The 27,667-nt window shown below is 40.5% G+C and overlaps 1 protein-coding gene across 2 annotated transcripts in view; it reads left to right on the top strand.

Annotated features, from left to right (window-relative positions):
• LOC131672106 (CD9 antigen-like) overlaps positions 1-27,667 on the top strand; it is a 290,984-nt gene that overhangs the window by 167,340 nt on the left and 95,977 nt on the right. For both annotated transcript variants that reach the window (XM_058949077.1, XM_058949086.1), the window contains exon 5: positions 12,048-12,314. In XM_058949077.1, the coding sequence (XP_058805060.1) occupies positions 12,048-12,314 (267 nt within the window). The remainder of the gene's footprint in view (positions 1-12,047; positions 12,315-27,667) is intronic.

The raw sequence follows: 27,667 nt of genomic DNA, 5'->3' as shown, positions 1-27,667 counted from the left end.
AGGACTCGTCAAGTTATACAGATTAACCTGCTGAATAGTACGCTCACAGAAGGGTATCTACCTAGAATAAACGTGGCCGACGATAAAGTGTTTGTTTGGGAAGGCATAATCATTAATGATCATGAGACCTGTAAGATTATGGCTATCAATACCCACGATGAAAGAGACGTAACAATAAAAGTGGATCCGAAGGAAATTATTCCATTTGAATATTATAAATCGGAATTCTCTAGTGACACGAATTCAGACCAGAAAGGTAGCCTTCAGGGACCACAGACTATGGATCAATCCAAGAAACGATGCGACCAGTTGTTGCAATTGATTAGAACAGGACACCTTAGCTCGCATGAACTCAAGAGTGTTACACATTTATTGAAGAAATATCCGAATGTGTTTCTACTTCCTGGGGAACCTTTACCGTGTACTAACTTAATAGAACATGAAATATATTTAGAAAATAGAGTACCAGTTAATACCAAACAATATAGGCATCCACCTGTATACCGGAAATTTATATCGGACCAAATTAAAAAACGTTTAAGGGAAGGAATAATCGAAGAATCTAATTATAACTCGCCGCACTGGATTGTTCCTAAAACCCCGGCGAGTGATGGCACATCAAGGTGGAGGATGGTTATCGACTTTAGAGAATTAAATAAAAAGACCATTGGTGATGCCTACCCCTTATCTAATATTGCTGATATTCTAGATCAGTTGGGAGGTTCGATGTACTTTTCAACGTTCGACTTAATCAGTGGATTTCAACAAATTCCCTTAAGGGTTGAGGATAGGGAGAAGACGGCATTTTCGACCTTTGATGGACATTTTCATTAAATCAGAATGCCAGAAGGACTAATGAATGCGCCAGTGACCTTGATGAATGCGTTTTTGCGAGGACTATTGAATGTAGAAATGTTAGTGTATTTGGGCGATGTGATAGTTTACGTTAAGAATTTACACGAACATGAAATTAAAGTAGGGAAATTATTTGAAAGACTTTCCAATGCAGGATTAGTCTTACAACCGGACAAGGTAAATTTCCTACGTCGAGAAGTAAAATTCTTGGGACACATTGCCAGTGCTCTAGGAGTTGAGCGAGATCCTAAATTGGTTGAGGCCATAAAGAAATTTCCAACGCCCAATGGAGTAAAAAGTGTCAGGTCTTTTCTTGGACTCTCCGGATATTACCGACGTTTTATTCAAGACTACTCGAAGATAGCCAAGCCTCTCAGTGATTTAACGAAAAAGGACCAAGCATATAACTGGTGACCGACACAGGAAGAGGCTTTCAAAAAGCTGAAGCAGATGCTTTGTGAGGCTCCTATTCTAGCTTTTCCTGATTTTGAGAAGACTTTTACCTTAACCACAGATGCTTCGGACTATGCAATAGGAGCGATTTTATCACAGGAAGTGGATGGCCATGAAAGGTCTGTAGTGTATCTTTCAAGGTTTTTGAATAAAGCGGAAAGAAACTATACTACCACGGAAATAGAATGTGTTGCAGTTTTATATGCGATGAATCAGTTTAGACCTTATCTCTTATGCAAGAAGATTACCCTGATTGCTGATCATGAACCTCTGAATTTTATGCATAATCGCAAGGACCCAGGACAAAGGCTAATGAGATGGATGTTTAAATTCACAGATTACCAATATACATTCAAGTATAAACCCGGAAAATTAAATTACAATGCAGACGCACTGTCAAAGAAGCCGATTAACTTACAAGAGTATTTAGAGGAAAAGGTTCAGAAAGAGAAAGAGCTGAATAAAAATATTCCAAAGATTCAGGTATTAATGCTAAAACATAAGACCGGAGGAAAAGAAACAGATGAACAAGAGACAGTAGAGCCACGGGAATCGATTGGTAAACGTAAGAGGGCTCATACAATCTCGAACGCGCCAAGGACAAAAGGAAGACCTATTGAGGCTAAGATAAATAAGGAAAACCCGAATTTAGATCATAGTACCATTACTGAAAGAACCCGAAGCAAGAAGTCTGTCAAAACCGCAGACAAAACTCTCCGACTACCAAATAAATCCAGATCTAGCACTTCTAAACTCAAATTGGAAGTTGAAAAAGGGACCAAATTGGACAATCATAAACCCTTACCCACGCGACTAAAGGTGTTACGAAAGTCTACATCGGACGCTGCAACAGATGATTCCAGATTGAAAACTGGTGAATTGGACAAAGAAACCCCGCCTAAAGTTACAAAGCAGAAAGGAGTAACGTCGACTGATGAATCTGCCATCGAAGTTACCGTGAAGGTGGTTGATAGCAATGAATTTGTTAAAGATTCGTCTTTTGGACAATATATGCCGAGTGGTCGACACAAACTAGTACAGGACATTTTAGATCGACTGGAAAGGGAAAGCATTACTGCCAGTGCTTCAGATTCTGATCGCGAGAGTGGCATGAAACAGGCAAGTTCCTCTCGGGGATCCTTGTTATCCTCAACTAGCATGGAGGATAAAGATCCGAAAAATGTCCAAGACAGTACGGATGACAGAGCCCCAATAGAAGACCCGCGATGTAGTGGGTTGAGGAAAGAAACCGAAACGGAAGGGGACAACTCAAGTGATGAAGTACAGAGTGATAAATCGGAATTTTCTGAACGAATAGAGATAGAAGTTAGTGGACCTCAAACCAGCGGGAACTCTGGAGAAGATGGTGAGTTAGCAGAAAACGAATGTTCTACTAAAAGATGCGAAGAACGAGCCCCTGCACAGAGGACTAGTTTATCGGAAAACGAAGTTTGGAAATCAGCAGAAAAATTCGAAACCAGTTTAATTAAGCCAATTTAATTTTTAAAGACATAAAAGTTTAGATAATGAATCGTACTATTGGGATAACATGGGTCTTGCGCGGGACAACCGATCTATAGAAATGCCTTCTCATTTATCAGATGGGGACGAGCCCCCGCGAGAGCTACAAGAGATACTATAGAACCTTGACCCATATGATGAAGTAAATGATTCTGATGAGGTAATGGCGAATATAATAACGAAGTTAGTAGAAGATTCGCAAAAATTAATGGAAACCCATCTAGAACATGACAGTGACTCGGACACAGACCGTCCGGACGAAGATGAAAATCAACGTCTCTTAGATACGACTAAAGGAGCAAGTCCTGAAAGAATTAAGGAAGATGAAGAAACTTTAGGGCAGCCACGATATCGAAAGATATCGTTAACTCCAACTATTAAAACAGGAATACCGGGAGCCAGAAGTACTCCCATGGTTAAAGGACCTCGACTTATGGTAAGATTCGAAGGGCTTGAGGGCATACCCGAAGAATCAGATCTTAGTAACAAGAGCCCTGTAGAATTACACTTTTCGATGATGAATTGTTCTTCTTGTTACCACTGACAGGACGAATTAACCAATATCGAAGACCAGAAGATTATAAGAACCCAAGCTCAAGCAGTGAACCCACCAGCGGTAATTCTTCATTAGAACCTGCAAAATATATCTTACAAAATAATGTAAGCACGAGCCAACAATGTTTAACCTATCAACGAGATAACATTGTACATTTTATATCGCGAGACTGCAATAACCAAACTGCTATTTCAAAGCTATTAAGTGAAATTGGGACTATAAACCTATGCAATATGAAAATTTAAAACCGAAAGTCGGGCAAATACTAACGACCAAATATAAAAACCATAATATTTTCTCTGTATTCATAAAAGACAAATATACTGAGTATATTACCATAGAGGCTATAAAAGTCGGACTTATAAATTTAAAGACGATACTGATTAAGAGAAATGTAATAAATTTCCGGATTGCTACGAGGGGATTATACCGATGATCTTGGATCTGGATTACTAACAGAAATACTAATAAGAATTTTCGAAAAGAGTATAAAGAGTCCTATAAAAGTAATCGTTTGTTATGGGAATAAGATTCTCCCTCCGGCAAACCAGCGGACAGAAATAATTAAAACACTTCACGATAACCTAGTGGGTTGCCATAAGGGTGTTAGTCAGACATATTAGAAAATCCGAGCGCGATATTATTGGCCAGGACTACGAAAAGGTATTAAACTACGTACGGAAATGTCCGAGTTGTCTCGAGAAGAAAATTGATCGTCATAAGACTAAGGTACCGATGTTGATTACGGACACAAATCGAGGCGTTCGACAAGGTATCAATAACAATCATAGGAAAATTACGACCTACTCCTAGTGGAAATTGTCATCTGCTGACCATGCAATGCAATCAGACCAAATACTTAATTGTAGTACCAATAAAGGACCTTAGAGCAACCACTATCGCTGATGCATTAGCCAGACATTTAATATGCCAATTCGGTACCCCTAGAGCGATATTGTCAGATCGCGTGACAAGCTTTCTTTCAGAGATTGTAGAATCATTATTACACTTGTTTAAAATTCATCATTTAACGACTTCCGGATACAGACCTCAGACTAATAGCTCTCGAGAGAGAAGTCATGCACCCTTAATCGATTTCTTACGAATATATTCGGAGCGATTCGACGACTGGGACCGGTTAACCCCCTTTGCCGTTTTTACGTACACTAGTGGAAAAAATTAAAGGATCAAAAAAAAATTCAAAATTTTTTGACGCTTTTTAACTGGCTGTATTTCCCTTGAAAATGGTCGGACTGGAATCAAAAAAAAGCATTTTCAAGTTTGAAGTTTCTGGTTTTGAGATCTCATAATCAAAAAATTTTTCAACCAAAATGTTCTGCTCAATCCTCATGAATACCAAAAAAAATTTTTTATTAAATTTTTTCAGTTTTTTTTTTAGTCTACGAACTTGAAAAAAATGTTCTAACTCAGCGACTATATGGATCGGATAACTTGTTTATTCAGCTTTAATTTGCATTTTTGAAAAATTTAATACCCCCACCTCGCGCTAAGATATCGAACTTTGAATGAAAAAGGATTTTTTTGTCTTTAACCATCAATATCTCAGCAACCGCTGATTGCACGAAAAAATGAAGGTAGGTTTTGAAATCTTGAATAAATTTCCCAAAAAACTAAACTACTGTTTTTGAAAAAAAAAATTTTTTTATTCTTTACATTAATTTGAAAAATTAAGAAAAAAAGGGTATTTGGTGGCTTTTGGGATAATCAAGCGCTAAGTTGGAACTATCGAGAAAACCAGAAATGTTAAGCGTATCTTTTACAGTTCAATATGCCCACAAAAACCCCACAAAGTTTCAATTCAATCGATCAAGCCGTTTTTTTGTTTTATTCAATCGAATTTTTGAAAAAAATTAAAGGATCACAATGTGACTTTAAATGATCATAATCTTGAAAAAAAGGCAAAAAAAATTTTTTTTTTAATTTTAAAACATTTTTGTTGAATGACTCCAAAAAATTTTGAACAAAAACTACCGCGGGCATCAGCATTACCCGAAGCGTACCACATCGAGGTTACCCGGTCGGATTTATAATCATAAATGATCATAATCATTGTCCTTTTTAACGCGATTCTGTTATTGCATTTCATGATTTTCCAGATTTGCAAACTTCAACTGAATTAAAATTTTAATTAAATTTTAAATAAAATTGATATACCCAATCGAATTTCAAACTCGATCTACACGCTTTTCAGAAATTGCTTATCATTAATTATCGTGAACTCTTACAACGTTAAGAAAAACAGTTTTTTTTTTTTTTTTCAAAACCCCTCCTTTTGCATTACAAAAAAAAATTCATAAATTTGCAAAAATCAAAATTCATTGTGATTTTCAATCATAGTTAGATGGCATTTATCAGAACTGAAAGTTTCTCGTTTGATTACCCTGCTCGAAGGAGGTTACAGTCAACGTGATGTTGCTATCCAGATGGGTGTTAGTCAATCCGTCGTATCTCGGACGTATGTGCGATACCGGGAGACAAACCAATACAATCGTCGCCTTGGCCAAGGTCGCCATCGTGTCACGACTGTTCGCGATGATCGGGTGATTTTCCGACAAGTTCGACGTGAACCTTTCATCAATGCGAATATCGTGGCAAGAAATTTCCCAAATCGGGTACAACAGCGACAAAGACCTCGACAGCGGCATCAAGTGCGAAACATTTCTTCCCAAACAGTAATCAACTGTCTTTCCGAAATTGGGTTAAATGCACGACATCCTAATCGTGTACCCCTTTTGGCAGCGAGACATCGCCGAGCACGCTTAGCATATGCTAATGCAGATCGGGCTTAGACATTAAGACAACGGGCTTAGACATTAAGAACCTTTCATCAATGCGAATATCGTGGCAAGAAATTTCCCAAATCGGGTACAACAGCGACAAAGACCTCGACAGCGGCATCAAGTGCGAAACATTTCTTCCCAAACAGTAATCAACTGTCTTTCCGAAATTGGGTTAAATGCACGACATCCTAATCGTGTACCCCTTTTGGCAGCGAGACATCGCCGAGCACGCTTAGCATATGCTAATGCAGATCGGGCTTAGACATTAAGACAATGGGGAAATGTTTTATTCACTGACGAATCCCGGTTCGTCCTTCATGGGAGCGACTGACGTTCCCTTGTTTGGCATCGTCGTGGAGAACGTTTTCGCCAGAATTTTGTTCGTCCGATTGTTGCCTACGGCGGTGGATCAGTCATGGTCTGGGGCGGCGTTTCACGAAATTGGACAACACCTCTGCTGATTGTACGCGAAAACTTAACAGCTCAGCGCTATATTGACAAAATTTTGAGACCGATTGTACTTCGCAGACGACAACATCAGAGGGCGTTTATTCTAATGCAAGATAACACACGTCCACACATAGCCAACATCACCAGACGCTTTTTAGAACGACATGACATCACATTGCTGCGGCACCCACCAATGAGCCCAGATCTCAACCCCATCGAGCATGCTTGGGACATAATGGGTTGTCGTTTGCGCAGAGAGTATCCAAATTTGTACAACTTGGCCGCACTAGAGCGTGCACTTTTGTAAATTTGGAACACCATTCCGCAACTCCAGATTACCCGCTGCATTAATATGACTGAACGCTTGTCAGCCGTTATTGAGAACAGGGGTGGTAATACCCGTTATTAAGAAAATTGAAATGCTTTTTTGAAAAAATTTTTTTTCCTCATCACACACATACACACAAACACACACATACACACACACACATTCTTAGGAGAATGAGGTTGGAGTCATTAACTACGGAGGAACTGACGAGCCTCAGGGTCTCATTTCTCCTAAAAAAAACACACACATGAAGCGTAAAACCGACCGGACAACCTTGATATGGTACGCTTCGGATAATACTGATGCCGGCGGTAGTTTTTGTTCAAAATTTTTTGGAGTCATTAAAAAAAAACGTTTCAAAATTAAAAATAAAAAAATTTTTTTGCCTTTCTTTCAAGATTATGATCATTTAAAGTCAAAATTGTGATCTTTTAATTTTTTTCAAAAATTCGATTGAATAAAACAAAAAAACGGCTTGATCGATTGAATTGAAACTTTTTTTTTTTTTTTTTTTTTTTTTAACGTCGCTTTATTTATGCTCCATTTTTGTGCTAATCAGCGACGGAGGTTTGCGATGTATTGGGGAATAAAGCACATGAAATTAAATTCAGTGGTGCTCGATTCAATCGGCAGAGATGGGGAATCGAACCCGAGTCCTACGCGTTGCGAGCCCTTCGCTCTACCGACCGAGCCATCGCAGACCTCTGAATTGAAACTTTGTGGGGTTTTTGTGGGTATATTGAACTGTAAAAGACACGCTTAACATTTCTGGTTTTCTCGATAGTTCCAACTTAGCGCTTGATTATCCCAAAAGCCACCAAATACCCTTTTTTTCTTGATTTTTCAAATTAATGTAAAGAATAAAAAAAAATTTTTTTTTTTTTCAAAAACAGTAGTTTAGTTTTTTGGGAAATTTATTCAAGATTTCAAAACCTACCTTCATTTTTTCGTGCAATCAGCGGTTGCTGAGATATTGATGGTTAAAGACAAAAAAATCCTTTTTCATTCAAAGTTCGATATCTTAGCGAGAGGTGGGGGTATTAAACTTTTCAAAAATGCAAATTAAAGCTGAATAAACAAGTTATCCGATCCATATAGTCGCTGAGTTAGAAAATTTTTTTCAAGTTCGTAGACTAAAAAAAAAACTGAAAAAATTTAATAAAAAATTTTTTTGGTATTCATGAGGATTGAGCAGAACATGTTGCTTGAAAAATTTTTTGATTATGAGATCTCAAAACTAGAAACTTCAAACTTGAAAATGCTTTTTTTTTAATTCCAGTACGACCATTTTCAAGGGAAATACAGCCAGTTAAAAAGCGTCAAAAAATTAGGGATTTTTTTTTGATCCTTTAATTTTTTTCACTAGTATATAATAAGAGTATACATAATGGAACTAGTTACACCCCCTTTGAGCTAGTTTATGGACGGATCGCTCGTTTCCCCATGAAGATCCCTAGGGAGGAAAAATTAGGGACTTATAACCAATACATCGCGATCTAGTCTTACGCTTGACAGAGCTAAAGATAGCGGCAGGTGAGAATCAAATTTGTAAAAAGGAAAAATCTAAAGATCAATACGACAAACACGCTAGACCCTTTAAAGGGAAAGTCGGCGACTACGCCTGAGTATTAAATGAACCTCGGATAGGAAAAACCGATAGTTATTATAAAAAACCCCTAAAAATTGTCGAAATTTTAAATCATAAAAACGTTTTATTAGAATTACCCAATGGAAAAACAATACGCAAGCATATGGATAAACTTAAGCTTCAGGCGTGACTGTATAAATTCAATTATTCACTTGTCTTATCTATTCTACATTCTTCGTCTACACTATTTACTTTGTTCTGTTCTTTCAGGTACTATTTCTTTGAATATACTTCTTTTCATTTAATATGTACCTAATCTTACTTTCTTTTCTCTCCGTATTCGCCCCGTCTATTATGGACCCCTAGCTTTATTTATATATATATATATATATATATATATATATATATATATATATATATATATATATATATATATATATATATATATATATATATACATATATATATAAATTATAATCAGACAAATGATATAATAAAGAATAAATATAGTAGAATAATTATATAGTTATCAGCGATAAAATTAGATTTGGTGGCTTCGGTTGTTAAAAATGTTTAATTGAGAATCGCTTGGGTAATTTACATACATTGATAACTAAAATATTAGCTGCATTCCCTCGTTCTTCCACTAAGTAAAAGAGAATAAGATTAGGTTAGGTTATTTCAATACCTATTTAATCGATGGATAGGTATCGAAGTATTATATCATTTATATTTGAACTGAAATATTGGAAATTGATTAGTTGAATGGTAATAAACCTGTACCGATTCTAAAACACTTTCCTTCTCGAGCCACCATTTTTGTTTTATAAACGTAACATACTGTCTTGATTCCCTTATGATTTTTTAAATGATACATTTTTTAATGATGGAAATAAGGGAAATAGTGATAGATGGAAAATCACTTAATTTTAATTATATTCAGCAAATTATGCTATTTCATGTCTTGAGGTATTACTAAGAGGCTGTGCCGCTCAATACTCTCTTTCGCGGCGATATTGCTGTTACTAAGCAGACCTTACATACCTAATAGCCGTAGCCGTATTTTGGCCACCTGTGTCGGTATTCACCGAAGTACCAAGTTGAGGTATGCGGTTGGCTCTTCCACTGTTCATTTGCACGTTCAATTTAGTGGTTCGTCTTCAGAGAGACAATGACAATGAGAGAAATACGTCACCAACACCGCCACCTTCTTAACAAACGCCTCTTGCTGACATCAGCAAGCGATAGAGTCGAAGAGTCCGGAAACTACCTCCATTAAAAAGTGGCGGTAGATTTTGTTTCTTAAATATTTTACATATTTCATTTTTTGTATTTTATAATTTATTCAATAAAAAATTAGTTATTTAATTAAATTAAAGTGAAAATTAATGCTAGAATAATAGTTATAAATAAATTTAAAAATCTAAATAATTTTTTTATTTAAAATTAAATATTTAAAGTGTATTATTAAAATTGTATATTCTTATTCATAAATAATTTTATTTCTAAAACCAATTAAATTATTTTTTATTATTTTCTATAATAAATAAATAATCATAAAATATAACAAAAGCCGTATTACTTAAACAGAAATAGCAGTTCAGAAGCCAAACGGTTTTAGAATCGGTACAACTTTTTAAGTCATTAATAGGTCATAGATTTCGATAAAATAAAGACATTATTGACTTTATTGTTGACCGAAGCGAAGCGTGAATACATTATTGTTAAAGTCGCGGGTTCTGGGCGTATAAATACGCTCTAGCTACCAAGAATACTACGGGTCTCGGTATCATGTGCAATTCAAGATATTGCGAGGATAAGGTGTACTCAAGCACAAATGAACGTATTAACACATACTCATGAAAGAAATAACAAACAATTTATTTCTACTCTAAATACAAATTTTGGAACGTGCATATAAAAATAGATGTGATTCAGCAATGCAACAGCCTTGTGAATCGGACAGCGTGTAATTTTGCGCCGCTGTAACAACTCGTACCAATTATGTACTCTCGGATCCGAAAATTGCAGATCAGCGACAACGGCAGGTCGCATGCACAATCGGGTAGTCACTTGCATACTTTGCGACGAACCCTCTCAGTACCGCAACCTCGCGCACTGTGAGGTTTCACGCAAGGCATTCTTCGCCTGCCAGGGGAGGAGGGGGGCACCGTCGCCATCGTCACCTAGCAAACGCTCCACCCGTGCCTACAAATAAGCCTGACCGAGAGACTTCAAGTCAGTCGGTGCTCCGGCTTACCATCCGCGACACCAACCAGAGCTGGGTCTAGCGATCTCTTGGCGCGCCAAAGGCTAGTTAGTTGCCCGCTCATCCACTTTCTTTCACAGCGGCGTTCCGTTGTGTAGAAGAAGGGACTCGCGATATCGACCAACTGGACTGCAACTGCCTTGTTCCTAGCGCAGCAGATACGGGTCAACTGCACTACCTTACGCTTCCTCACAGCGATGCCCCATCGTGAGAAAAAGAAGTCAACACCGTTCTACACTTCTGCCCAGCTCGCGTATGCGCTCTGGAATCAACGAAGTACTGGCGCATCAAGACCTTCACTGATTGAAGGGAAACTATTTCACCCACGCTCCGTCTGTTGTCAAAACAGTCATTTAGACAGCGACATATTATACTAACTATAGCCGGGCAGTAACACACACGCACACCGACACACCGCAGCCGTGGCGGATATATTTATACAATTATATTCCAATTAGTTTATTCATTTCTTGTAGGCTGGCCAACCGGAGACTGTCGAAACCAAACCCTGATACTAATAAACCCTATATATTAAGCAATAAATAAACTTAGACGATCTCCATCCCAAACCCTCCTTTTTCTCCGTCAAGAAAAGAACTCTAGGTTACAACTTACAAAGGAAAAAGAGAGAAAGAAAGAAATACTAATCATAAGCTGGTTACTTCGTAGGTCATTGTTGGTTCCTGACTGCACTTCGTCGGCCAAAACCATGTTTTGACAAAAATAGCAGGTTTGCGCGCGAAAGAATAAAACTTCTAGCTACTGGCTATTCTAAAGCTCTCGCGCAACTTTCCGCGATCACCTCGTCGGTCGATATCCGGCGCTCCGCGCGCCCTCTACTCTCTTCACCTCTTTTTTCTCTTTCTCTCTCTTTGTCTTTCCGTCTCTCTCCCGTGCGCTTGAAGAGTGAGTGAAACTAGAGCGCACTCACTCTCTACCCCCTCGTCAGCTTTTGCAGCATAAGGCCGCCGCTAACAAAACAAAAACAAATCAAACGTAAATGCGTAACAAAACGAGCACTCACGACTTGAAAACTTCAAACCATAGTGGTATGTGGGTGTTAAATGGGGAATCGGCTGGCAGAGCTTACAATTGTTTTAAAGTTGGCACAACGTATTTACGTTAGATTAAAAATAAAACTATTTTCTACTCACATCATGTAGTTATATAAAGTTTACTATTTATATTGTGTATTATTTAATAGTCAAAATTTTTATATTCTTTAGACTGAGTATGGAAGTATTAAGCAAAGGACAGAAATCGTCGATGCTTTTCAACAGTATCTGCATTGCTGCGGGGCATACGGACCTAACGACTGGGCTGTAAGTAAATATTCTAACAATGACGCTGGTCAAGATATACTTTTAACTGTGAGTCAAGGAACAATATTTAAGATCCCTAAAAGTTGTTGTAAAAAGCAAGAGTCTTTTGATTGCCAATCTTCTCTGTCACTTCGTGTTGCAGACAAAATACCACCCACCATTTTTAATATTGTAAGTATAATATTCATATATTACAACTTAATATTCCGTATGCTACACATATTTTATACATAATAGACTACTTACTTTTATATATTACTCTTATATATACTAGATTATCTACTATAAACTTCACCTAAATTGTAACAAATTCTATTTATCATACAGATTTATTAGTATTTAGTTCTTAAGATCTGATAATAATCAGTAATTATTATTTCAGTCAAAAAGATGAATGAGTTAAAAAATTAAAATTTGTCAAAGTTCTTACTCTATAAAAATAAAAATACTAATGTATTTTTCGCGAGCAATCTCGATCAATTACCACCTTCTTGATCCAAGTAAAACTACGCGGATCTTTTGCGAAGCGAGAGTGCCGGTGAATTTTGAGCGGTTGAGTTGTCTTGGAGTAGGAAAAATAACCGATTGGATTATTCCACTTCAAACTTAACAATTTATTTGTACTACTATTTACAAAGGTTGACTAGTTAAAGGCAATTGAATTTAATAATAAAAGAGTTGAAAATAACGGTTATAAAAATGGAGCGATGAGGCACAGCACGCACTCACCGAACTCCAAATTCAAAAGTGAGTGTCAAAACGAAGCGACGTTCGACTGCGCGGAAATGGGAGAAGCAAAACACGGTCCTCGCACTCCCGCGAGAGTGCGCGTGATAATTAGCGCGCGAATTCAAATGTGTAAATACTACTGTGGGCAAAAAGTAAGGTGAATTTTCAATTTAAACTTCGCGGGCTTAACATTTTGGGCTAGTTCTTTTTTTCTTGAGTTGGTAGGACTGCGAATGACATCTGGGACAAATTTCATGTCAATGTCATCATCAGTAATATATTTACGCTTGTGTTTACCAAACGACCAAAAGTGCATGTTTCGATTTTTACAATGTCTGATTTAATTGAGCAAAGAAGTGCCATCAAATTTTGTTTGCGGAATGAAATTTCGGCTGCGGAAACGTTGAGGATGTTGCGGAAGGCCTTTGGTGATTCTACCATGTCGCAGAAAAATGTTTATAAGTGGTACAAAGACTTCAAAGAGGGTCGAGAACGTGTTGATGACTTGCAGCGCTCCGGACGACCATCGACGTCAACAGATGACCAACACGTCAATAAAGTAAAGGAATTAGTGCTCGAAAATCGTCGGTTGACTGTTAGAGACCTTACTGATATGATCGGAATATCAGAAGGATCTGTGAAAACAATTTTGAAAGACCATTTGGGCCTACGAAAAGTCAAATCTCGTTTGGTACCGAAAACGCTCAATTTCTTGCAAAAAAGTCGCCGCGTTGATGTGTGTGAAACAATGCTTTCTGACTATCAGGACAAGCTCAAATGCATGATTACGGGAGATGAGACTTGGATTTATGCTTATGACCCTGAAACAACCGACCAATCAAGCGAATATCGTGCTAAAGGCGAGGCCAGACCGAAAAGAGCACGTCAAAGTCGTTCAAAAATCAAGGTCATGATGACAGTTTTCTTCGATTTTCGTGGTGTGGTGCACTATGAATTCCTTCCACCCGGCCAAACTGTTAATAAGGAATATTATTTGAGCGTTATGCGTCGTTTGCGTGAAGCAATTCGTCTAAAAAGACCAGAATTATGGGCCAACAACTCTTGGTTTTTGCATCACGATAATGCACCATCTCACACTGCACTCTTTCTTCGTGACCATTTCGCCAAAAATTCGACGCATATCGTTCCGCAACCACCGTATTCGCCTGATTTGGCTCCGTGTGACTTCTGGCTATTCCCAAAACTCAAGAGACCACTCCGGGGAACGCGTTTCGAGTCGATTGAGGAGATAAGAGCTGAATCGAAGAAGGCGCTGATGGCTATACCGGAAAGGGACTATTTGGCATGTTTCGAGGATTGGAAAAAACGTTGGCATAAGTGTATTTTATCGGGAGGGGATTACTTCGAAGGGGATGACATTGATGTAGAAGAATAAATAAAGATTTTTCATTTTACAAACAAATTCACCTTACTTTTTGCCCACAGTAGTAATAGACTCTTGCCTGGCGGCATCGGTCTCAACACCGCCCGCCTCGTTGTGAGAAACAACGACGGTAAAGAGAGTAACTGTTTCATTACATACTAAGTATCAAATTAAAAAAATAATAAATCTTCAAGATTAAATAAATGGCAAGCAAATTCAGGAATAAGAGAGAGAGCAATTAGTCTTCGCTAGCGCTGGAAATTGAGTCGTTGGCGTCCGAGACGTCGTCACCGAGGCCGCCCGCCGTGGGGACATTGAGGCCGCCCGCCATGGGATTGTCCGGGAAGCCAGCGTCTAAAGCCTCGGTTTCCACCGGGAGGCGGATGAGCTTCACGAAGGGTCGATCCAATGTCGTTGTAGCGGTCTTGAGAGTCGCAACACGAGGGAGGCCTTCTCGGCCAACATGTAGCTGAAGTACTCGAGCCATGGGCCACTTGGTAGCAGGAAGATTGATGTCTGTGATGAGCACGAGGTCACCTTCCTTCAGAGTTGAATTGCGGGTGAGTCACTTGGAGCGCAGCTGATGCTGATGTATCACTTCCTGCTGCCAGCGGGACCAGAAGTGATTCCGCATCACTGTAGTCAACTCGTAGCGTGCGACACCTGCAATTTGGCGAGAAATATCACAAGGCTCGGGGACAGCTGTGAGAGCCTTGCCGATGAAGAAATGTCCAGGAGTGAGCGCTGTCGAATCCTCGGGATTGTTGCTGAGAGGACAGATGGGACGAGAGTTTAGGCAGGCCTCTATCTGCGTGGTGAGGGTGGAAAACTCCTCGAACGTCAGTGTGGCGTCGCCGAGGACTCGCTTCAAATGATGTTTGAAGGATTTGACTCCAGCTTCCCAGAGGCCGCCGAAGTGAGGAGCGCGTGGAGGGATGAACTCCCAACTGACACAGTCTGCTGCGAGGGCATCCTTGACCTCCTTTGAAAATGAGGAAGCTTCATCGAAGAGGCGACGAAGCTCTGCACTGGCTCCCTGAAAAGTCGTTGCATTGTCGGAGTAGACAGTGTGTGGAATTCCCCGTCGTCCGGTGAAGCGAGAGAAGGCGTCGAAAAAGGTCCTCGTTGTCATGTCCGAAACAACCTCCAGATGAATTGCTCGGGTGGCGAAGCACATGAAAACGCAGACGTAGCCTTTGGTCGACTTTTGTCCTCGTCCCTTGCTTGTGCGCACCGGAAACGGGCCGGCATAGTCAAGGCCGCAGGCAGAAAATGGAGAAGACTGTTCTCCTCGAGAGGCTGGAAGCGGAGCCATTTGTTGCTCTTCCACTTGGCCTTGGAATCGGATGCAGCGTACGCAGCGACGAACAAACTGCCGCACGGTGTTGCGCACTTGCGGGATCCAAAAGCGTCGACGGATGTAGCTGAGGACAATTTGAGGTCCTCCGTGCATGGTGCGAAAATGGGCGTCGCGTATGATGAGAGTAGTGAGACGACTCTTCAAAGGGATGATTGGTGGATGAGCTTCGTCGTATGACAATCCAAAATTGTCCAGACGGCCGCCAAGGCGCAGAACTCCGTGCTCATCGATGAATGGCAAGCAAGGACGAACCGACGACTTTCGTGGAAGAGGCTGGTGCTCTCGTAAGCATTTGAGCTCGATGGCGTAAAACTCACCCTGAATTGCTCGAATGATAAAGCGAGTAGCGCCTCTCACTTCGTCGGCAGTCAAACCTCTACCAGGCTGATGATCCTTGTCAGGTAGCGCTTTGCGTTTCCTAATCGCAGGCCACCGTAGAACGTAAGCGTAGGCGTAGATGAGGACTTTGAGGCTGGAGAACCTGGTGATGTAGCTCTCGAAAGTCGTGTCTTGCTTGGCCGCATGAAGGACCACAGACTTCGGAGACTTTCGCTCGAGATCCGACGACGCCGACTCTGGTGTGGGATGCCATGAAGACCAGTCCTTGCAAAGCCAGGATGGTCCATTCCACCAGAGCGTGTGGGCTTGCAGCTGCTCCGGAGAAAGGCCTCGTGAGGCGTAGTCTGCTGGATTGTCCTCGGAGACGACGTGATGCCATGAGACATCAGGCAGCAGCGTTTGAATGTCACCAACTCGCGTGGCTACGAACGTTTTCCAATGGGAGGCGCGCTCGCGCAGCCAAGCGAGAGTGACAGTTGAGTTGCACCAGCAGAAAGTTCTGGCTGGTGGATGTAGAAGCTGCGGCGTGAGCGCAGCGATGAGACGAGCTAGCAGTTGAGCCCCGCATAACTCCAGCCGTGGGATGCTGACAGTTTTGATGGGCGATACCTTGCTCTTGGCGATGATGATGGATGACGACCACTGTTGATTTTCATCCTGGGTTACGAAGTACAGGACGGCTGCGTAGGCTTGCTCAGAGGCATCTGAAAACCCGTGAAGAAACCAGAGAGGTTTCGAGTTGCAGCCGAAGTACCTTGGAATTCGAATTGCTTCGATGTCTCGGAGTTGCTGGTGGAACGCTGTCCATTCGTCCAACAAATCGTCGATGAGAGTTTGATCCCAGTCGTATCCTTGAAGCCACAGCAGCTGGATGAAAATCTTCGCTCGGATGAGAATGGGTGCTAGCCAACCAACAGGGTCAAAGAGACGAGCGACGGTGGAGAGGAGACCGCGCTTCGTCAGTGGAGCCTCGGCTGCCAGTGATTGTACCCTAAAACAAAACTGGTCGAGCGAGGGTATCCATCGCAGGCCCAGCGTGGAGACAACATCATCAGCGGAAAGATCCAGCTCCTGCGTGTTGACGTCGTTGAGCGAGGTGAGGAGACGATGATCGTTGGCCGACCACTTATCCAGTTCCATTCCGGCAGATTTGAGGATGCCGATGAGCTGTGATCGGGATTTCAAAGCCTCCTCGATGTTGTTTGCACCGGCAAATGCGTCGTCTACATAGGTGTGGTTCTCGAGAATGGACGCACCCAACGGAAACTTTTCTCTCTCGTCCTCGGCTAACTGTCGCAGCGCTCGATTGGCTTGGTAGGGAGCACAAGCCGTGCCGTACGTCACAGTGGTGAGACGGTAATGTTGAATGGCCTCTTCTATGGTGTCGCGCCAAACGATGCGGAGCCAATCGGTGTCCTCTGGATGGATCCGGAATTGGCGAAACATCTTCACGATGTCGGCGGAGAAAACGTAGCGATAATGACGCCAGCGTGTCATTATCACCGGAGTCTCCGTCTGTGTTTTGGGTCCAGCGTGTACCGTGTCGTTGAAGGAAACATCGTTCTCGGCTGGCTGTGAAGCGTTGAAGACGACCCGAATTTTCCCACTGCCGTCGGCCTTGAAGACAGCATGGTGTGGAATGTAGTACACGCGTGAAGAGTTGACGTCGTAAGTCGGCACGCGCTCCAGGTGCCCCAGCTCCTCGTACTCCCGCATGAAGTTGACGTAGGCCTGGCGCTCCGCGGGCTTGCGGTGGTAGCGCCTCTCGCTGCTCAGTAGCCGGGATCTAGCGATATTGAGGCTGCCTGGAAATTCGGGTTCTTTTGAGAAAGGTATTCTGAGGACGTACCTGCCTGTCTCATCTCTGCTGTGAGTGCGCGCAAAGTGTTCCTCGCACTCCTGTTCCTCAGCAGAGAGGGGTACCTTCATTGGAACCTCCTCGAGTTCCCAAAAGCGACGAATCTCGTCACGCAGTTGGCAGCAGCTCGTGGATGTGTGAAAACATCGCACGATGTGGTATGCCGATGAGGCAGCTGATGACGATGTGGCCGCTGTGGGTCCCGTCAGTACCCAGCCAAGAGCGGTATTTTGAGCAACCGGCTCGTCCTCAGCACCTTTCTTCAGACCCTCCAGGATAAGCAGGTTGTACACGTCACCTCCTAAAAGGCAGTCAGCACCTCCAGGCACGTAGTACTTAGGATCCGCTAACTCCAACCCTGCGATGTGACTCCAGTCACCATACTGGATGGGCTCTGCTGGGAGCGATGTGGTGATCCGTGGTACCACCAGGGCAGTCAAGTGCAGCTTGAAGTCCTTTGAGCCATTGGACTTCACCATGAGGTTCACCTCTCCAACTGATTTGGCTCCAGTCTCTCCTCCAACGCCAGTGATTTTAGTGCAAGAGCGTCGCTTGGACAGACGCAGGGCTTGCACCACTCGTTCGGACACGAGAGACACCTCGGAGGCTGGATCCAGAAGGGCACGCACCAGCAACGTCTCACCAGCTGCTGTCTCCAAAATTATACGGGCTGTGGCCATAAGTATCACTCGCTTACCTCTGCTCTGTGTGTAATACGTTGAGGGTGAAGATAGGGATGGTCCAGTTGGCTCATTCGAAGAGGCAGCAGCTGGGCCCATAATGTTACCATGGAGGAAGGAGTGATGAAGCTGGTTGCAGTTCGTGACCCTGCAGCGTATAGGTGATAGGCAGGTTGATGAGTTGTGTCCCAAGCGTAGACAGTTGACACATACTCCCAGCTTCTCCACCAATCTCCATCTTCCAGCACAGTTGGTGTTCACAAAGTTGTGACAGTAACCGAGGGAGTGATTTCCCTTGCACGACAAGCATGGCTCTTTCACTTTGGCCACTTTCTTGTTGTCGGCACTTGGAGGTGGCTGCTGGACTTGGGTAGCATGACTACTGTGTGTCTTGGCTGAATTCTTTTTCGTTGCACCATTACTCTTCTCCAGAGGCTTGGATTTAGCAATGGATGTGACTGGTTCAGTATCTATGGTTGATGCAGTCATCAGCGTACGGCACCTACACGCCAAGAATTTTTTTAGATCCTGGTAGGGAGGAAATCCATCATTCCTCTCAATGGATTTTTCCCAGTCAGTCTTTGTAACCTTGTCGAGTCTCCTCTCAACAAGCTGGACAAACCAGTCGTCCCACTGGTCGACTGGTCGCTCAAGCAACTCAAAGGATCGCTTGGCCTCTTCCACAGTACCCAGAAGTCTACTTATTTCAGCAGCGGAAGCCTTTGAGACAGGTGGCATGGTGAAGAGACGTCCCATCTGATCTGCCAGCTTGACACGTATATTGTCGTAAGTGCTGAGCAGAATATTCCAGGCTACAGTCCAGTTGGCATTGGTAATCTGGATACCCTTGAGCCTCTGAGCAGCCTTGCCTTCCACACAAGACAGCAGTCGATCCAGTTTCTCAGAGTCCTCCACATGAGTCTTCTTGATCACCATGGCATCGAATCTCTCCTTGAACGCTTCCCAATCTCTCTGCTCCCCACTGAACACTAGGAGTTTCAAGGCTGGAAGTGCTGACGGCGTGGAGAACATTTGGATGTTTGGAGCGGTGCTTGTACCTGGAGCGGATTGGATTGGAGTTGCCATGGGAGCCATGCGAGTGGTTAGCTCTGTCTTGGCAATTGAGTACTCCGACTCATAAGTGTGGTAGAGATCATCCTTGAAGTAAGGATGCGTGCTGGCCAGAGCCTTGTTTTCCCTGCGTACCAGCGACCTTCTGTCCTTGATCGCCTGCCAGTAGCTCTCGAGCAGCTGCAGTCTAGTGGTGAGGAACTGGAGAGTCTGGTCCTTCTTGGCCTTACTCTTGTCAGTGTTGGTCACAAAGTTGATGATGTTTTTGCCATCATCAAGCTGGTCTTCCAAAGAATCTGATGGTTCACCCATGGTGACTCTTCACAGCAACACAGCACAAGATTACAATTTTTCACTGTAATCACTCCACTTTACCACACACACACACACACACTATTTATTGCTACCACCAACTAGCAATGAATAGTTACTGGTCTCACGGCACGAGCTCCAGCACTGCGTGACAGCTGTCACAACAAGTTGTCGTTTGAAAGCAGACGAAAATTTTAAGATGTCACGTGACAGTTTGGTTTCAAAAGAAATCAAATGGTCACGTGGAAAGCGCGGCTCGGAGAGAGACCAAGCTCGAACTCCAGAAAATCCGCAGGGGGTCTCTGTGAGAGCGCGGACCTCGGAGAGAAGGAGCGCGGACCTCGGAGAGAAGGAGCGCGCAAGTGCGTGTGCACCTGAGGGCAAAAGTGATCGAGAGGGAGAGGGAGAGGGGTGTCGCAGCAGTGCGTACGAGGTCACTCACCTTCCGCCCCTTTCACTTTCGTTTGGCGTGATGATGTTCCGGCACTGTGATTCGCCGAGAAAACCGACGCCACCGTTAACGGTCGTTTTTGCGTTTTTGAAAAACTCGCCGTTTTTCCTCCAACTTTCACACTTTCCGTGAAAAGCCCCAAAAAACCGCAATTTACAAAACACGGGATCGTCTCCTCGGCGTGTCTTGTAAATTAAGGGCAAAAAGAAAGGGAAAAAAAACGTTTTTTTTTTTTTTGCACTTTCACCTCGCGAACTTTTTTTCACTCAACATGTCACCAGGCACTTTATTTCACCGGAGATCGGAAATCCGGCTCGAAGGACCATGTATTTGTCGCGAGCAATCTCGATCAATTACCACCTTCTTGATCCAAGTAAAACTACGCGGATCTTTTGCGAAGCGAGAGTGCCGGTGAATTTTGAGCGGTTGAGTTGTCTTGGAGTAGGAAAAATAACCGATTGGATTATTCCACTTCAAACTTAACAATTTATTTGTACTACTATTTACAAAGGTTGACTAGTTAAAGGCAATTGAATTTAATAATAAAAGAGTTGAAAATAACGGTTATAAAAATGGAGCGATGAGGCACAGCACGCACTCACCAAACTCCAAATTCAAAAGTGAGTGTCAAAACGAAGCGACGTTCGACTGCGCGGAAATGGGAGAAGCAAAACACGGTCCTCGCACTCCCGCGAGAGTGCGCGTGATAATTAGCGCGCGAATTCAAATGTGTAAATAAATATAGACTTTTGCCTGGCGGCATCGGTCTCAACAACTAAATCATTTACAAGTGAATAAACTTGAATCGAAATAACAAAATATCTTGCACACTTCACGGCAAATATCCTTATTTATCTTATTGTTAGTTAGATTTTTTAGCGATCGAATGTCAATATTAGTAAGTTATTATCAACGCAGTCAGGAAAGTTAGACTGAAAGCTTCGTGACCTGATGAAAATAACTGGAATCGACTGAAGTTCTTTGACTCAGGGAAGTAAGTGATAGTTTTGTGACTTATTAAAATTAGTTTTCCGATCATAGAGAGAAAAAAATGAGTCTTATATCCACTTTTACTCGAAAAGGAAGTAAGCTCCTAGAATTAAATTTTATAAGGATAGGAATTAGCTTGGCATAGGTCATTTTAATGTACAAAATTCCTCAAGAATTAAGTTGAGTTTATATCTACATTTCGATGCCCAGTCGTGCTGCAAAGAAGCTGGAAAAAAAGTAGTTGGTCCTCTCTCTGTACCCGTCAATGCTTATTAATGCAAATTTTGCAGGCAAATTTACACTTAAAAGCCTATTTCATGCTATTTTCGTTCAATACGTAAACTTAAAATTACAATTTTACAAGTTGTTTACATAATAATTAAAAATTTTTTTTTGAAAAAATTTACGATGTATGTTTTATTACAAAATATACATTTTCTGTATAAAAAAGTGATGGTCTGCCAACTGAAGTCATTTTATTCGTGATCCGATTGACTGAAAGGCAGTTACATGAATTGCCATCATGTAGCAGCATGTGCATATGTACGTGTTTGGTACTGTGACGATCAGGGCTCGTTTAAATCGTGCGCAAAGGTATGGTGTGTGTAGCCAGCGCCCGGCGCATACATGGAGAATGATAAGCCGAGACGAGGGAGAGAAACCAACGCGAGAGCAAGAACCTGTGATTTTAACTGAAACCTTGATGCTATCTACCTGCTGTTTAATCAATTTGCAGTAAGCAGACACAGTATTTCCAGGTTCCTGGTGCTAATACGCCTACGCGCTCTTTACTCGTATAAACATTCGATATTCTGTCAATACCGTGGTGTGCAACAAAAAGTTCCTAACTGTGATCAAGGTTTTTATCTCGATGGCAAGTCTTACTCACTTTACAGCTTCACGGGCTATCGTCGGTCACACTCATTCCGCGTCCGAGAGAGTGAAAGCGGCGACGCTGAGAAAGAATCAGCCTCACATCTAGCGACCAGACGATCTCTTGTCGGCTGGCCAGTGACAGAAGTACCGAGTAGGTCTAGTCGCTGTTAGGATAATCCATGCTGCAGAAATAATAAAGCAGTAGTATATGTAATATTGAATAGATAGGTTTGTATAATTTGTATACGTTTTAGAGGTGACGGTTGTTGCTATAACAAAGAAGAATGCAAGCAATCACAGAACTGATAGTATGCAAAGCACGCCTAACTACGAGAGGGTGACCAATTTGAGCAGCTCTCAATAACCCTTAATTATATTCATTAGCCATTACTGTATATAAAAATAGAGAGAGAGACGACGCGGATTTACACTCATACGGAGGAACGCACGGGGGCACGGCACAACAACAGCTTTGAGAAACAACGAAGAAAGGACTTCGCCGTGCTCGCGGATGATCGCGAGCACTTCACCGTCATGTCACACACTCGCGAATGAAAGGAGAGAGGGAGAGAAAGAGAGAGAGAGAGAGAGAGAGAGAGAGAGAGAGAGAGAGAGACGACCTGACCTGAAGAAAGCTGCTGGCTAAACTGGTGTTGCGATTGCTGGCAGGTCAATAGAAGGCTAGCTTGAAGTCTCCGTGCCCTGGATGATAATCTTTCCTCGCCGCTCTATGTCCAGCGTCGTCCCTATTCCTAGATCTTGCTGCTCTACAATGGGCGATTCTGAAAATCGATTGCTCTCTTTTCCAGTACGCGAAATCTCCTTCATTACGCTCGATATTCTCCGATCCAATTTCGAACTCGAATTTTACTCTCTTTCCCCGCCGCGCGCGTGCCATCTCGAGCAACGCCGCCGGCTTCGCTTTCACGAGCGGATCGCCGCGGGTCGCTCGCGCCCATTCCCTCATCCTACGCGACGTATCTTCTCCTCTCTCTTCTCGCCGATATCGCTCTTGCTCCCAATTAGCTCCCACTGACGATGTCGGCCAAAGGTATCGGTCCTGAAATAAAGCGTTGTGGGCATCGGTAGCGGATCTTGGCTTTTATCACGTTCACCATGACCACAGCGAAGGAGCGAGTCACAGGAAAGAGAGCGAGCCAGACAGGGCCGGACATCCTAGCCGGAGTCCCGTCACACTTTTACAAAACGACACCAACAAATACTATTAGTTAAAAACGAGACCATATGCGAAAAGTATAACGTTTCGCTTTTGTGATCTTTTCAAGTTTAAGAAGTAAATAATTAAAATTATAAACAATATTATAATTTAGTCGATTTTAATGCTAAAAAATCTTTGAAAAATCTTACTCAAATATTATAGTATGATTGGAATACTTGATGTTTTCTTTATTAGAAATTTTTAAGATTATTTACTAATAATATATTTGATATAATATATTTGATGTAATAGTTATTTATCTTAATTAGTAAATTAACAAAATATTTTGTCAGAGCAACTCACCTTTTTTTGAAAGTTTTTAGTTATTATATTACTGTTTTTAAAGGCTTAAAAATAATCATATAACAAGATAATGATGAAAGATAAATTATACATACCAAGATTCTATTTTATAAAACTTATGCAGAATTTTAAATCAGTTTTGAACTTATTATTAGATTCAAAATGATAAAGTTACGTCTCGTTAAATACTATTATGGAACATATAGTTTGAAATACAGTGCCGGTCAGCCACTTTTACCCCCCCACGGGCAAAATCAGTCTAACTTCAAAGTTTTATATCTCTGGTAGAAATTAACGTACAGAGACGCGCGTGGGTGCGTTTGAAAGGTCTTTCGGAGAGCTTTCAAATGATATGACTCACGGTTGCCATCGATTGTTTTTTTAAATTTTGCAACAATTATGCAAAATTGAAAATTCTGAAATTTTTTTATTATTTTTGACAATTAGCCAATTTTGGAAAAAAAATCGTACGAAAATTTGAAGTACATCATTTTTTAGCAATTACCAAGCCCTATCTGAATCACTCATCAAAAATTTATTTTCGTCAAATATGATGCGCGCACGGGCATTTTTTCCTGGAAGTGACAGTTTTTTTCAACATTTTTTATCTCCGTCAAATTGTAACAATCGAAAAAAATTTTATAGGAGAAAAAATGTTTGTTTTTTCACGTAGAATACTGCAATAATTTTTTTTTCGGTTTTTCGAAAATTTTTTTTTTCGGTTTTTTTCAATTTTTCTTTCTCACAGTCGGTACGCTAAAAAGATAAGAAACCACAAAAAAAAATTTTTTTCCACCCATTCAATAATACTACATAACAAGTATCGTAAATTACATAAAAGAAAAATCTTTTTTTTTTCGACCTTGAAAAATAATTTTATCAATAAATAAATGAAATAGTAACAAATGTGAAGTCAGAAATTTTTTTTAATTCACATAACAACGTATTATAAATTTACTTCAGATGTTAAGTTGGAAATGATTACTTGTTTCATAGAGAATATGTACTATCTAACACGCTGATTAATACTAGCAGTATTTACAAACAAAGTGATATCCCTACTTTCATCAAATCAAACATACTTCTACAAATATTTCTGTACTTCTGATCACAAGCTTATCAGTCGGTAACGAACAGTTACAGTATGAGTAACTATTTGTGTAGTGTCTATGTATTGTGACCATGGCAAAATCGAGGAATTTAACTGTGCGTGAACGTAATAGCATTATTGCACTATACGAACTCAATATGAGTCACCATGCAATTTCAAAAAAGTTGAACATAGACAGGCGTACAGTGGCATATAACATCGAAAAATTCCATGAAACAGGTACTGTACAAAATCGACGCTCACAGCGAAGAAGGAAAACTACTGTTAAAGAAGATAATTATATTTAATTATAATTATATTTGCCAAAAAAGTGTACGTAATCGAAAGTTAACAGCTCCTCAAATAACTGCTCATGTTAACGAACATTTAGAGAAATCCGTGAGTGTAAGCACCGTACAAAGACGTTTAAGAGAAAAAGGACTGTTTGGTCGAGTTGCCGTTAAAAAACCTTTACTGCGATGTGTGAATAAAAGGAAACGTCTACAGTGGGCAAGAGCACACAGAAACTGGACGATCGCCGATTGGAAAAAAGTTCTTTGGTCCGATGAATCGAAGTTTGAAATTTTTGGGAATAAAAGGAGAGTCTACGTAAGAAGGAGAGCTCATGAGAAATACAATAACGATTGTTTAATTCCAAGTGTTAAGCATGGTGGCGGCTCGGTCATGGTATGGGGATGTTTTGCTGGTTCAAAAGTAGGCGATATCGTTAAAATTGATGGAATTTTGAACAAAGAAGGTTACAAAAAAATTCTCCAATACCATGCAGTAAAATCAGGTTTGCGATTAGTTGGACAACCTTTTGAATTCCAACACGATAACGACCCTAAGCATACATCAACGATATGCAAAAATTATTTATCTAATTTAGAAAAACAAAAGAAGCTAAAAGTTATGCAGTGGCCACCTTAGTCGCCTGATTTGAACCCCATTGAATTACTATGGGAAGAACTCGATCGAGCCGTGAGAAAAAATAGCCCAAGTTCTGCCACTAATTTATGGGAAGTATTGAAAAGAGAGTGGGTAAACATCAAACAGGAGACTTTAGATAAGCTGGTTGCCAGAATGCCAAAAATCTGTAAAGCAGTGATTAAGCACAAAGGAGGACATTTTGATGAAAAAAAAGTTTAATTTATTCTGATTATTGTATGGATATTTATGTATTTATTAATTGAACGTTTAATATTGTTACTTGATATTGAAGCATTATGAAATGTATTTACGTATTCCAACATTATTAAGATTGAAAAAAATTAAGACGCGTTAATCCAATTATAACGGTGCTATTTTGATAATTGAAGTATTTAGTCTATGTAAATATTATTATGTGAATTTATAATACGTAGTTATTGCTTTGTGTACATTAAAAATATTTTCTGACTTCACATTTGTTGCTATTTCATTTATTTATTGATAAAATTATTTTTCAAGGTCGAAAAAAAAAGATTTTTTTTTTATGTAATTTACGATACTTGTTATGTAGTATTATTGAATGGGTGGAAAAAAATTTTTTTTTGTGGCTTCTCATTTTTTTAGCGTACCGACTGTGAGAAAAAAAAATGAAAAAAACCGAAAAAAAAATTTTTTCGAAAAACCGAAAAAAAAATTATTGCAGTATTCTACGTGAAAAAACAAACATTTTTTCTCCTATAAAATTTTTTTCGATTGTTACAATTTGACGGAGATAAAAAATGTTGAAAAAAACTGTCACTTCCAGGAAAAAATGCCCGTGCGCGCGTCATATTTGACGAAAATAAATTTTTGATGAGTGATTCAGATAGGGCTTGGTAATAGCTAAAAAATGGTGTACTTCAAATTTTCGTACGATTTTTTTTCCAAAATTGGCTAATGTCAAAAATAATAAAAAAATTTCAGAATTTTCAATTTTGCAGAATTGTTGCAAAATTTAAAAAAACAATCGATGGCAACCGTGAGTCATATCATTTGAAAGCTCTCCGAAAGACCTTTCAAACGCACCCACGCGCGTCTCTGTACGTTAATTTCTACCAGAGATATAAAACTTTGAAGTTAGACTGATTTTGCCCGTGGGGGGGTAAAAGTGGCTGATCGGCACTGTAGGTATCGCAATAATTATATCCTAAACTCTCTTTATTCTAGATTGCATCACTTGTTGCAGAACTTTATAGAAATTTATTTTTTAATCTTGAAATATGAATGTATTCTATCACCAAAATTTTTATGCGATCATAATATAAGGACATTGCTTAAAATTGAGTACGTCTTTTCGTGACATTATTTAGGTACAATATTTTTTATAATTGTTCTTAAGAAATTTCAACGATATGTGCTTATTACAGAGTTATAAATTGTTTTTGTTAATAAGTTATAAATTGTGTTTATATGGATATTTGATGAATTTTAATAACTATTTTAATGAAATGAATTTTTCTACTCATTGTGGAGAAAGTTTATAAATTGCGTTGTTGTTAAAAGAAATATTTTGATTTTCTGTATGTTATCCTTTGAGGCATTACATGTTTTACATATAAGATTTTTTGATATACGAGGAGGGTAATAAGTCTTTACAAAATCCAAGAGATGGCGCTCGTCACAGTGAAATTATGATGTTTTTGGCAAGCAATACTACTAACTAAATATCGTACAAAGTTTCAGCTCGATTCATTAAGTCATTTTTTTGTGAGCGTTGGTTGAACAAAAAGTTATTGGTTTACTTGAAAACTGGAAAAAACAGAGTTTCAATCGGTGATAAAACATTTTCATTTGAAAGGCCTTACACCAAAAGAAATCACAGTTGAGTTGAACGCCGTTCATGGCAAGTCTGCCCCTGTGTTTCAGACTATTTATAACTGGGTAAATAAAATT

This window comes from Phymastichus coffea, unplaced genomic scaffold, assembly GCF_024137745.1.
Source record: "Phymastichus coffea isolate CEN01 unplaced genomic scaffold, Cenicafe_Pcof_1.1 PCOF00011, whole genome shotgun sequence".
NCBI classification, from domain to species: Eukaryota; Metazoa; Arthropoda; class Insecta; order Hymenoptera; family Eulophidae; genus Phymastichus; species Phymastichus coffea.
Note: the sequence above shows the minus strand (reverse complement) of the source record. Positions and strands in the feature narration are given on the sequence as shown.